This window comes from Suricata suricatta, chromosome 5 (genome assembly GCF_006229205.1).
Source record: "Suricata suricatta isolate VVHF042 chromosome 5, meerkat_22Aug2017_6uvM2_HiC, whole genome shotgun sequence".
NCBI lineage: Eukaryota > Metazoa > Chordata > Mammalia > Carnivora > Herpestidae > Suricata > Suricata suricatta.
The window spans coordinates 85,429,655-85,442,334 of NC_043704.1; the positions used below are offsets into that span (position 1 = coordinate 85,429,655).

Genomic DNA, 12,680 nt, shown 5'->3' on the forward strand with positions numbered 1-12,680 from the left:
TGTCTTTTAAGAACTTTTGATAAAATACTGAATATAGTTTAATAGAAACATAATAACTAATTTCCCTTTAGTTTGTTTTGTTCATCATATTAAACATATATTTAATGTATTTTTAATCTTAGGCATTAGCAATGATAAAGCAGGAAATGAGAGAAAAAGAAAATTTAATTAAAGAAAAGATCAAGTTTTTGGAAAGTGAGATTGGAAATAACACAGAATATGAGAAAAGAATTTCTGTTGCTGATCATAAACTTTTAAAATGTAGAACGGAGTATCAGCGTCATGAAACTAACAGAAATCAGCTGAAGGATGAGGTATGTTCACTAATAAGACTGGTTTGTGTGTTTGTGACAAATTACTATAAAAAAAGCATAAAGGCTCTCCTTTGATTAAGGAACTACCTTCTAGTTCTTTGTCTTAGGTCCCTTCATGCTGTGGTAATTTTAGGGTATTTCAACTGAACCCTGTTTGGTGAAGGCAACAGGGGGGCCAGTCACATTACAGGTGGTGTCAAGGGGTCCCCCAGGGTTTTATAACACACACCTTGCCTGTCACTTATGGTATTTTGTAAGTGACTTGAGGCAAAAGGCTCCTGAAAGGTCTAGACTGCAAATCATAACTATAACTTGAAAAGGGGCAGATGTGAAGGTGAATATTGTAGTGATAACCTGAAGTGGACACGATGACATGTCCAGTGCTACATGGTCTCGTGGTTTTAACTCAGACTTTAGGTGGAGCTATTTGCCTAAGTTCAGTTTCTTACCTTGTGAAGGGTTAACATTTCAGTCTGGTAGTGAGACTGTGTAGGGATAAGATACCTTGAACAGAGAACAAAACTTCTCCTGCTTTGTTCATTTCTTCTTTTGCAGACGCACATGCCCAACCAGATTGTTCCATAGGGAGTGTTAGAGAGCCCTTTAGTTAGCAACAAAGGGATTTTTATGAAATTTGTGTCTTTGGGTCACGTTATCTGAAGTTACTGCTATTTCGCCCGGAAATTGGAATATTGTAAAGCATTTCATTCTATAAGTTGTTGTACTTTTTATTTCTGATAAAGAAGGAAAGTTTTTTTCCTGTCCAAAAAATAATAATTACTTAAGATCGTAAAAAAGTAAAATAAGCAAACTTCTTGCTTAAATTAAATGTCACTGCTAATAGTTCTTTCTTAAAAACTTTAAAGTTAAACCAATTGCAGAGAAGAATGCAGGGACTCAGTCATTCATTCATAATTTGTTTATTGAGATATAATTCACATATAATAATTCACCCTTTTGAAATATATAACTTAGTGGTTTTTAATATTTCATAGAATGTACAACCATTACCACTGTCTAATTTTAGAGTGTCCTTTTCAGTCAAAAAGAAATAATTTACCCATTAGCAATCACTCACCTTTCCTCCTCCTACCCAGTCATGGCAAGTACTAATCTACTTTCTCTCTTTATGGATTTGCCTATTTTGGACATTTCACATAAATGAAATCATATAACAGAGCACTGTATGTCTAGATTCTTTTACTGACATAATGTTTTCAAGGTTCATCCATGTTATATAGCATGCATAAGTACTTCATTTTTTTCTCTCCAGGTTTTAAAATTTTGGTAAAGTACACATAACAGTTTACCATCTTTTTTAAAAAAATTATTTTTGAAAGAGAGAGAGAGAGCAAGTGAGAGTGGGGGAGGAGCAGAGAGAGAGGAAGACACAGAATCCAAAGCAGACTCCAGGCTCTGAGCTGTCAGCACAGTAGGGTTCATACTCACAAGCTGTGCGATCATGACCTGAGCCAAAGTTGGATACTTAACTGACTGAGACGCCCAGGCGCCCCTACAGTTTACCATCTTAAATCATTTCCCGGCATACAGTTCAGTGGTATTAAACACATTCCTAATGTTATCCAACCATCACCATCATCCATCTTCATAATTCTTTCTTCTTGTAAAACTGAAACCCTGTACCTATTAAACAGTAACTCTCGGGGCGCCTGGGTGGCTCAGTCGGTTAAGCCTCCGATTCGGGTCAGGTCAGATCTCACGTTCGTGGGTTCGAGCCCCGCGTCAGGCTCTGTGCTGACAGCTAGCTCAGAGCCTGGAGCCTGCTTCCAGTTCTGTGTCTCCTTCTCTCTCTGCCCCTCCCCCTCTCATGCTCTGTCTCTCCTATATCAAAAATTAATAAAACATTAAAAAAAACATTTAAACAGTAACTCTCTATTCCTCCCTCTTTCCAGCTCCTAGCAACTACCGTTCTACTTTCTGTCTGTAGGAGACTAAGTACTTCACAGGAATCCGAGAGTATTTTGCTTTTTGTGACTGGCCTATTTCATTTATTTTACTTAGCAGAGTGTCCTCAAGGCTCATCTATATTGTAACATATGTCAAGATTTTGTTACTTTTTTTTTTGACCACAAGGTCCCATCAAGATTTTGTTACTTTTTAAGGCTATTTCTTAAAAATTTTTTTTAACATTTATTTATTTTTGAGAGAGTGAGACAGTGCATGAATGGAGGAGGAGTAGAAAGAGAAGGAGACACAGAATCTGAAGCAGGCTCCAAGCTCCGACCTGTCAGCATGGAGCCTGACGTGGGGCTCGAACCCACGAACTGTGAGATCATGACCTGAGCCGAAGTCAGATGCTTAACTGACTGAGCCACCCAGGAGCCCCAAGGCTATTATTCCATTGTATGTGTAGACCATATTTGGCTTACCCATTTATCTGTCAGTGGACACTTGGGTTGCTGCCATGTTTTAGTTATTGTGGATAATGCTGCTATGAACATGGGTGTGCAACAATCTCAGAATTGCTGGATGGCAATTATGGTAATTATGTTTCTAATGTTTTAAGGGGCCACCATACTGTTTTCCATAGTGGCTGTACCATTTTACATTCCTACTGACAGTGCACAAAGGTTCTAATTTCTCCATCTTTTCACCACCACTTGCTATTTTCTTTTTTTTGGCAGTAGTCATCCTCTTGGAAGGGTGTGAGATGGGATTTCATTGTTGTTTTGACTTGCATTTCCTCAATGATAAATGATGCTGAACATCTTTTCATGAGTTTATTGGCCATTAGTGTATCTTTTTTTGGAAAAATGTCTATTCAAATTCTTATTTTTGAATCAGTTTTTTTTTTTGTTGGTGGTGGTAAGTTTTAGAAATTTTCTATATAATCTAGTTATTAATCCCTTAGGTATATGATTTTGCAAGTATTTTCTCCATTCTATGGACTGCATTTTAACACTGTTGATATTGCCTTTTGATGCACAGAAGTTTTTAATTTTGATGAAATACAGTTTGTCTATCTTTCCTTTTTTTGACTGTGATAGCCAAGAAATCATTGCCAAATCCAGTACTGTGAAGCTTTTGCTTTATGTGTCTGTAAAACATATATGTGGGACCCTATAATGTGCCAGTGTTATATAATAAGTCATTGAAAATGTAATATCAGATCAAAAAGAAAAACTGTTAATATGTATTATAGAAACATGGTTACTGTGTTTATGGGTGTGATGTAGGTTAAAAATTAATATGTTCAGAATAGAACTTATCAAAAATGGAATTATAAGATGTAGAGTAAATATATAATTTCTATTAACTAATTAATAGCTGGATTCTTTAAAAGCCACTGTGAATAGAAGTTCCAGTGACTTAGAAGCTCTGAGAAAAAACATTTCCAAAATAAAGAAGGATATTCAGGAAGAAACAACAAGGTAAGAAAAAAGATATTTAAATATTTATAGTTTTTGACTACTTCTAGAAAAACTATTAAATATTTGTTTTTGTTAAAAACTGCAAAATTATAGCTACTAAATTATTAAACTTGAAAATAATTTTTCCTGTTTTTTTCAGCATAGAGGCTTATGAATAATATTTTTGTGGCTTATTTAATATGTATTTAATAAATATGTAAGGTTTACATAAATGTAATATAAAGATTTATGGCAAAAGAAACCTTCAAATTATCTAAAGATAAACTACTGATTGTTTGCATTACTTTTTAGACATGTTTTCTGTTTTTTCTTCATAAATTCTCTCCAGGTTACACAAAATTAAAAATCATAATCAGATTGTAAGGAAAAAATTAAAGCAGATTACTGAGAAAACTATGTCTGTAGAAGAGAAGGCTACCAATTTGGAAGATATGCTAAGGGAGGAGGAAAAAAGTGTAAAGGTAAAGTTCAGTTTCAGTTTTTATAGAGTCACAGTACATTTAACAATAGTGAAAAAGACTCTTGCGATCAGGAGGTAGGAGGTCTTTTAAGAGGCTCTGCTTTCTGGTGTGATCACATGTGTAAATTATAATCAGAATTTTGAATTATTAGACCTCTTTTTATGTGTGGCTCCCAAAGATGTTTCTGCCCTTCTCTCTCAACGCTTCTAATTCTCCTTTAGATTCACTTTCAGCATTTACTATTGATGCCTTCTTTTGCAGGTTACAGGGAGCCCCCTACCTGGGATTTCATGCCTTCCCAGTGCCTAGTGTGTCCACGTCTCTGCTTGTCCCTCATATATATGTTCTTATATTGTAAACCCACCTTGAAAAATGCCTATTTTACAATTGATTTCCACCTTTGCAGTTGGCTATGATTTTTGAGTTTGTTTGTGATCAGATTCCCCCCAGTGGTCTATGTTCATTACCTGCATTTCTTTATCACTTAGTGTCTCTAACAGCCTGGCACCATTTATTAGTAAACAGGCTCTTAAGTGCTTTATTTTACTAACTCTATTGGAATCTCTTTGACACGTTGGTAGCATTTCGGCCAATTTTGAGGAGCTAGAAAAGGCTGGTTCACCATTTCCACTTTGAAAACTTCCAAGTGACCTCTGTGACCTGACACATTTGCACTACTTCTTGCTTTTATGCTTTCTCTGAGGGGCAGCTGAAGATCATGTCAAAAATCCCCCATTTACTAAATATCAAGTATGGTTTCACTTATATTTAGATACAATCCAGCTTCCTTAGTGTGCTGTTGTATGTTTAAATTCCCAAATAATGAAGTCATGCAGCAATATGGACTTGAGCAGTATTTTGATTCTAAATCACATAACATTATTTTTAAAAAGTTATGTTTCTGTTTTGTTTTGTTTTGTTTTCTCCTAAGAGCATGATTTTTGGTAGTCCATGAGATGGGATTGTATTAGAACTTAGGAGAAATCTGTAAAGACTGAAATTCATATGAAATAGACCTTTTGATGACGACATTAAAAAGAAGTGATATTGTTGAAGAAATTAGCTAAATTAGAAAAAATAGGATTGGCAATGTGTGTGCTGTTTGTACTATAGCAGAGTTATAGTCACAGTCTTGAGTTCTGTAGCTCTTTGTTTGGAAAAATTCTAACCCTATATGTTTTGGAGATGTACTGTATTACTCACCACCAAGCACTGGCTTTAAAACACCGGGGAATCTTTGGGAAGGACTTAAAAGTAATGAGAATTGTCGATTATATAAAAATGCATTTTATATTAGGTTATATTTATTCATGAAAATTTAAATGTGCCAATCACAGATTTTTTTTTCATATTGAAGTTTATTTGTTGCCAAAGAGAACTATGCTTTTCTGGCTCTAAGAGCACAGAGGGAAATTATTTCAGCATTTTAAAATGATGACTTTCAGGGCACCTGGCCGGCTCAGTCAGTGGAGCGATCACTCTTGATCTCGGGGTTGTAACATCCCATGTTAGGTGTAGAGGTTACTTAAAATATAAAAAAAATACAGTGATAACTGTCCATAGATGTTGGCATGGGAGATCTATTTGAAGCTTTGAACACATGGTCAGGAAGTCTTCAGGTTAAGACAAATCTACCTCTTGAGAAATGAGCAGTGGGAATCGGGGACAGGTTTCTATTTCCTAGAAGGCTGCACACGAAGGCCGGCGGAGGTGAGTTGTGAGGACGGGGTTGTACCAGTAGTGTGGTGAGCCAGCTCTTACCAGCTCACAAGAGCTGATAATTAAATTACCTGGAATTTTGCAAGTCAGCTGCTAAACATAGCTATTGTTAAAAATTAAATTATATAGACTTATAATTAAATACATAATATTAAAAACAAAGTAATTAGTACTGAGCACTCATCACTTCCAAATTATTTTACTGTCCTTTCCTATTATCTATTTATGCTCTTAAGTTTACTTAAGATTACTTACATTTACAGTATATGGCATACGTCTGTACATTGGGAATGCTGCATGATGATCTGCTACTGCATATCTCTTCCCAACTTTGCATTTAGGGGAATCATGTTAGTAGCTTGAAATTGGCCATATTGAGAATATTTATACAGTGAAAATCAGCTTCTTCCCTTTAACCTCCCATCCATTGGAAAGCTGGTGCTGTTTGTTAAATATTTACCTGCTCACCACTGGATCGTGCCCAGAAGGTGGGAGATTAAGTGATGTGATTTCTTCCCTGTAACACTCTCAAGATTTTAGCAACTTTTGTGAACTTACAAGCTGTGTGTCACCAGTATATTTTCTTTTCTTTTCTTTAATTAATGTTCATTTATTTTGAGAGAGAGGGAGGGGTGGAGAGTGAGGCACAGAGAGAATCCCAAGCAGGCTCCATGCTGTCACCACAGAGCCTGGTGTGGAGCTTGATCCCACAAACCATGAAATCATGACCTGAGCTGAAATCAAGAGTTGGACCCTTAACCAACTGAGCTACTGGGCACTCCTATTCCATTTTCTTAAGAAACCAGTAGGGGAGCCTGGGTGGCTCAGTCAGTTAAACATCTTTGGCTCAGGTCATGATCTCACAGGTTCGTGTGTTCAACCCCTGCTTCGGGCTGTCTGCTGACAGCTCAGAGCCTGGGACCTGCTTCAAATGCTATGTCTCCTTCTCTCTCTGCCCCTCCCCCACTCACACTCTGTTTCTGTCTCTCAAAAATAAATAAAAAACATAAAAAAGAAAAAGGAAACCAGTGGAATATCCAAGTTCTAAGGTCAGAGTAACATGAGGTGGAATTAAAGATGATAAATCAAAGTGCATGATGTGGGGATAGAAAACTGCTATTCTAATCTGCTTTAATAGAGTAGATTACAAGAAATGTTGGAGATGTATTGAAATTGTGGGAAGGGCATTTTTATATTTGGAAGGGTTAAATGTTGGGGAGTTAATTTGTGACCCCCCAAATTATAATGTTCATATAATAAAACCTTTCAAAGTATTATACTTTCATTGATTACTATTATTCTTATCATTAGGAAGTTGATGTTCAGTTGAACATTCTGAAAGATGTGCTATTTAAGAAAGTTCAGGAATTACAGACTGAGACAATGAAAGAAAAAGCCATTGTATCAGAAATTGAAGGAACTCGTTCCTCTCTAAAGCACCTCAACCATCAGTTACAAAAACTGGATTTTGAAACTTTGAAGCAGCAAGAGATTATGTACAGTCAGGTAGATGATACTCTTATTAATATGTTCCATGTTGATTTGTTATAGTTGTGCTGGTAAGGATACTGTAGTGTTCTGAACAAAGATTTTTAAAGGATGGATGCTGAAGAAGGGGATTCATGTTTGGTCAGCAGTAGGGTAAGGGAGCCTTAAAAACTATCTTTTTCCTTGACCTGAAAAAAACAGGTAAGGGGACAGACAACTCTGGTGAGGGACAGCCATGCTTTAAAGGTACCTGGGCACTTGGGCTGGACTAAAACAAGACAGGGAGTGAGATATCTTACACCTGGAAGAACTGTACATTGTCTTAGTTGTGCAAACATAAGCATCCCCACCCCAACCCCTACACTAGTATTTTAAAAGTCCTTTCTTATTTGTTCTATTCATAGATTCTCTCATGTTAATTCCTTAATATGATCCCTCTCTACATCTTAATTTCCCCATCTAATGTATTCTTAGTTTCTCAAAATTACAGATGCTAAAGTATTATTTAAAAAATAATTCATCAAAGTTCATTATATTTGAGCCATTGGTGGCTAACAATTTTGACTCTTTTTCTGTATCCCTTAGAAAATGTATCCTCAAAAATCCATGTCCATGTAAATCCAGTGGATTTACTCCATCCTGGTAGTAGGGGAAATACCATCCTTGCTGATTTTTTATATTTTCAGATTTCTTACTTCTATGTCATTATCATGTATCTTGGTTGTTGAATATTCAGTTTGTTGTTTCTCCGCTTGGAGTTAAGAAGGATTTTATATTATAAATTACTGAAGGATTAAAGTGACTTTAGTAAATGATGGCACCTAAGACTAAACTTATAAGAAAGTGTTTATTGTGTTTTTACAATTATAGGAATGGTTTTAACTTTGTTACTCCTTACTATATGTTTTTAAAATATGTAATAGGATTTTAACATTCAGCAAATGGAACACCGAATGTCACGGTTAAAAGGAGAAATTAATTCAGAGGAAAAACAAGCTCTTGAAGCAAAAATTGTTGAACTTAAAAAGACATTGGAGGAGAAAAAATCTACATTTGGCCTTTTGGAAACACAGATCAAGAAGCTACATGTAACTTAACCAAAATACTTTGGATGCTTCAAATATCCTAGTTGTTAGTTATTCTGTTTTAAGTCAACATGTACTAAGACTTTATTTTGGATAGGATGATTGCCTAACTGCCTGCGTATATAACAAATGTATGACCTAATGTTTGTGTTTCTATACTGACTATGAGAATATAACATTACCATTGATTATGCATTTAGTATATGCTAAGTATATTACATGTGTTTAGTATTTCATTTCATCTTTATCAGTGTCTTGTGAGGGAGATATTTGTGTGACAGATTAAGTAGCTTGTCCTTGGTTACACAATTAGTATGTGGAGAGCTAGGATTTGATCCCTGGTCCATAGGACTTCAAAATACTCTTAAATAGCCCATGACTTAAAACATTGATAATTCCGTTTTTGATTTTGTTTTTGCCAGAATAACTTAATTGCTGCCTATCACTGAATGACCCTTTATGGATCATCAGTTGTTATTCATATATTGTTTACAATATTTTGAATGACTATTTTGTTAATAAGGTAAAATGTTCATCTTTTGGTATTTTAATGTTTATGGTTATATAAAAACCTGTACTAGGGGAAACTACGTAGTGTGAGAGTGAAGGAGTGAGATCATGGACCTGAATGAGAACCCCAAAGGATTTGTCATTTACAATTTGAAAGGCTTGTGATGAGTGTCCTCTAGTGGTTATAAAAAGAATTGCTCTGAATTCCTTTAGGACTACCAAAGTGAAAGGGAGCTCTTATTTTTTAAAATAAACACACAAATAAATTTATTTATTTTAATATTCTTTTCAGTTAACATGTACTATAGTAATGGTTTAAGGAATAGAACCAGTGATTTGTCATTGACCTATAACACCCAGTGCTCATCCCAACACGGGTCCTCCTTAATGGCCATCACCCGCTTAGTCCATCCCCCCACCCAACACCCCTCCAGGGCCCTCATTTGTTCTCTGTATTTAAAAGTCTGACGGTTTGCCTCTCTCTGTTTTTATTTTTTCTTCTCTTCCCCTATGTTCATCTGTTACGTTTCTTAAATTCCACATATTAGTGAAATCATGTGTTAAAAAATGAAATCGTATGTTATTTGTCCTTCTCTGATTGACTCATTTTGCATAACATAATACACTCTACTTCCATCCATGTTGTTGCAAATGACAAGATTTTATTCTTTTTCATCACTAATATTCCATTGTGTATATCTACCACATCTTCTTTATACATTTGTCAGTTGATGGACATATGGGCTCTTTCCCTAATTTGGCTATTGTTGATTGCACAAATGAATTTTTAAAGATTTAAAGCTAGTCAACCTTCTAATGAAGGTTTGCCCTTCTGAATAGTAGCACAGCATTGTGAAGTCATCCTGCAGTATTTCTTCCATGCCACTCCTCTACTCTTTTGCGTAATAGAAAACTAAGTGCTTCTGGTGGAAAATCCCCTTCAGTTAAAATTTTTACATTCTAAAAGTTAATTTTATGAAATGTCATGTTTATACAAAAAAAATGTCTACTGTCTTACTACAATCTTGGGGTTAAAAAAAATTTTTTTTTTGATAGGGAGACAGAATGTGAGTTGGGAAGGGACAGGAAGAGAGGGAGACACAGAATCCAAAGCAGGCTCCAGGCAATGAGCTGTCAGCACAGAGCCCGATGCCAGGCTCAAACTCATGAAATGTGAGATCATGACCTGAGCCAAAGTCAGAAGCTTAACCGACTGAGCCACCCAGGTGCCCCTATAATCTCAGGTTTTGATTCCTCAGAGAAATACAGGTAATGAGAAAGGCATAGGAGGGAGAGAGAGAGGAAGAGAAAGAAAAAGACAGAGGGATAGAGGAATATAACTAGATCTTGGAACTAGAAAGTTTTTGCTTTAGGGCATGAGAGCACAAACCTTGTTCTGAGCGCTGGATGAGTGGAGAGGTGCAAACAGTTACAAAGCCAGGAGGCTGGTATGTGGTATGTGTGATATAGTTAAGCATCTGATAGAGTTAGATTTTTTCTAGCATTTTTCTCTCTAGTAAAATGTGATTATACATGTAATTAAATAATAGTAATAATACATGACACTTCTCTGTGTCAAACACTCCAGTAGCCCAGGGAGGTAGGTATTACCAGCTCCATTTTAGACATGAGGAAAACTGAGGAAGAGATTGCCCACCAGGGTCAGATGACTAATGTGTAACTAAGGCCATCTGATTCTGGAGCTCGTAGCATTAACAAAACCCTATACTTTTTTAGACTGTTAAGATTTTTACCTTCTATGACTTGGGTTGAAACAAATAATGAACTTCCTCCTCATATTTCTACCCATAAATGACAATCACTCAGTAATTCAGGTTGAACCATACATAATATTTCTAAGAATTAGAACCTAAACCAAATTTTAAAAAAATCAATAGATTTTATAGATGATAAAATATAGATAATAAAATGCAAATGTTTCTATGTGAATATATCCATGTGTATTATATTGGAGACATCAGAACATGAAGAGTGAGATTTAAAAATCCAGTTATCATAAGTATTCAATGGAGCATATAATTTAATGTAAGATATGTTTAATACTGTGTATTTAATGTTATTTAAAGTATGTATTTATGTACCCTTTTCTCCTTTTACAGAATGATCTTTATTTTATCAAGAAGTCACATACTAAAAATTGTGATGAAAAACAGTCCCTCATGGACAAAATAAATGAACTAAACCTTTTCAATGACAGATCAGAGAAAGAACTTAATAAAGCCAAAGCTTTGAAACAGGTGCAGTAAAATCATATATGTATATATCATATTAAAAAACACATGTTTTAACACTAATTCTAGAAAAATTTAAAATATATCAATTTATAAGAAAGTAAACTAAGTCACTATAGTAGCTTATACTAGAGAAAGTGTTAAAGTTATATTATTTCCTTTCAATCTTTTGAAGAAAATTGGCTCTCTATATATTATTAAAAAATTTAATCTTTCCATGTATGTTTCCAGACATTAAATATTAAACATTAAATATTCTTTAAAATTATTTTTAAAGGTTTTTCTATGGGTTATTGAATGAAATTACCATAATTTATTTAACTCTCTCCTGTTTTTTGGATATGTGCTTATTTCTAATGTTTGGTCATTCTATTATAGTACTCTCAGGGTGCCTGGCTGGTTCAGTTGGCATGTAACTCCTGGTCTCAGGGTCATGAATTCGAGTACTACCTTGGGTGTGGAGCTTACTCAAAAAAAAATTAAAAAACAAATATTACTATCATATACCATGCACATATATCATTGTATAATTGTTCAGTGAATTCCTTAGAAAAATATCTAACCGTATAATTATGTTCCAAAAAGAATGAATATTTTCAGTGTCTTGAAACTATTTTCAAGCCTAATTGTTTTCTAGAGGATTCAGTTAGTACTCCTACCAGCAGTGTGTAAGCATTCTGTTGCATTCACCACCAATAAGCCTGAATATTATAATTTATAAAATTGTTGCCAATTTGGTGGGCACACATGGTATCTCATTGTTTTAGTGTATATTTTTTAAACTTGTGACACATGAATACATTTCATGATTAAACATAAAATTTAAAATATTTATGTCTAAATAAAATTTTTTAAACATTTTTTTCTATTATGTTATATTCCATAATACTTTTTTGGATTTCTAGGTTATTATTTTGGACCATATTTTTATTAGGATATGTATATATAAACATTTTTTAAATACTTATTTTGAGAGAGAAAGAGAGAGTGTGGGTGGGGGAGGGGCAGAGAGAGCGGAAGACACAGAATCTGAAGCAGGTTCCAGGCTCTGAGCACATAGAGCCCAACGTGGGGCTCGAACCCATGAACTGCAAGATCATGACCTGAACTGAAGTCAGATAGATGCTCAACCAACTGAGCCACCCAGGCATGCCAGAGGGTTTATATTTTTAAGTTGCTTTGCAAAAGACCTTCATAACTCCGTCATAAATATTGTCAATATTTTTTCCATTTATCTTTAAATTTTTAGTTTTTTTCACATTAAAAAACTTAAAAAAAAGTTTAATTATTTTTGAGAGAGGCAGAGACAGAGCACGAGCAAAGGAGGGACAGAGAGAGAGAGGGAGACACAGCATCTGAAGCAGACTCCAGGCTCTGAGCTTTCAGCACAGAGCCTGATGCGGGGCTTGAACTCACAAACCATGAGATCAAGACCTGAGCTGAAGTTGGACACTTAAAT

General features: G+C 35.1%; 1 protein-coding gene across 1 annotated transcript in view; it reads left to right on the top strand.

Moving 5' to 3' along the window:
* Positions 1-12,680, top strand: part of CCDC39 (coiled-coil domain containing 39) — a 41,351-nt gene that overhangs the window by 13,948 nt on the left and 14,723 nt on the right. Inside the window, exons 7-12 of the mRNA XM_029939828.1 lie at positions 123-314; positions 3,603-3,706; positions 4,035-4,167; positions 7,198-7,392; positions 8,298-8,462; positions 11,090-11,227. Of these exons, the coding sequence (XP_029795688.1) occupies positions 123-314; positions 3,603-3,706; positions 4,035-4,167; positions 7,198-7,392; positions 8,298-8,462; positions 11,090-11,227 (927 nt within the window). The remainder of the gene's footprint in view (positions 1-122; positions 315-3,602; positions 3,707-4,034; positions 4,168-7,197; positions 7,393-8,297; positions 8,463-11,089; positions 11,228-12,680) is intronic.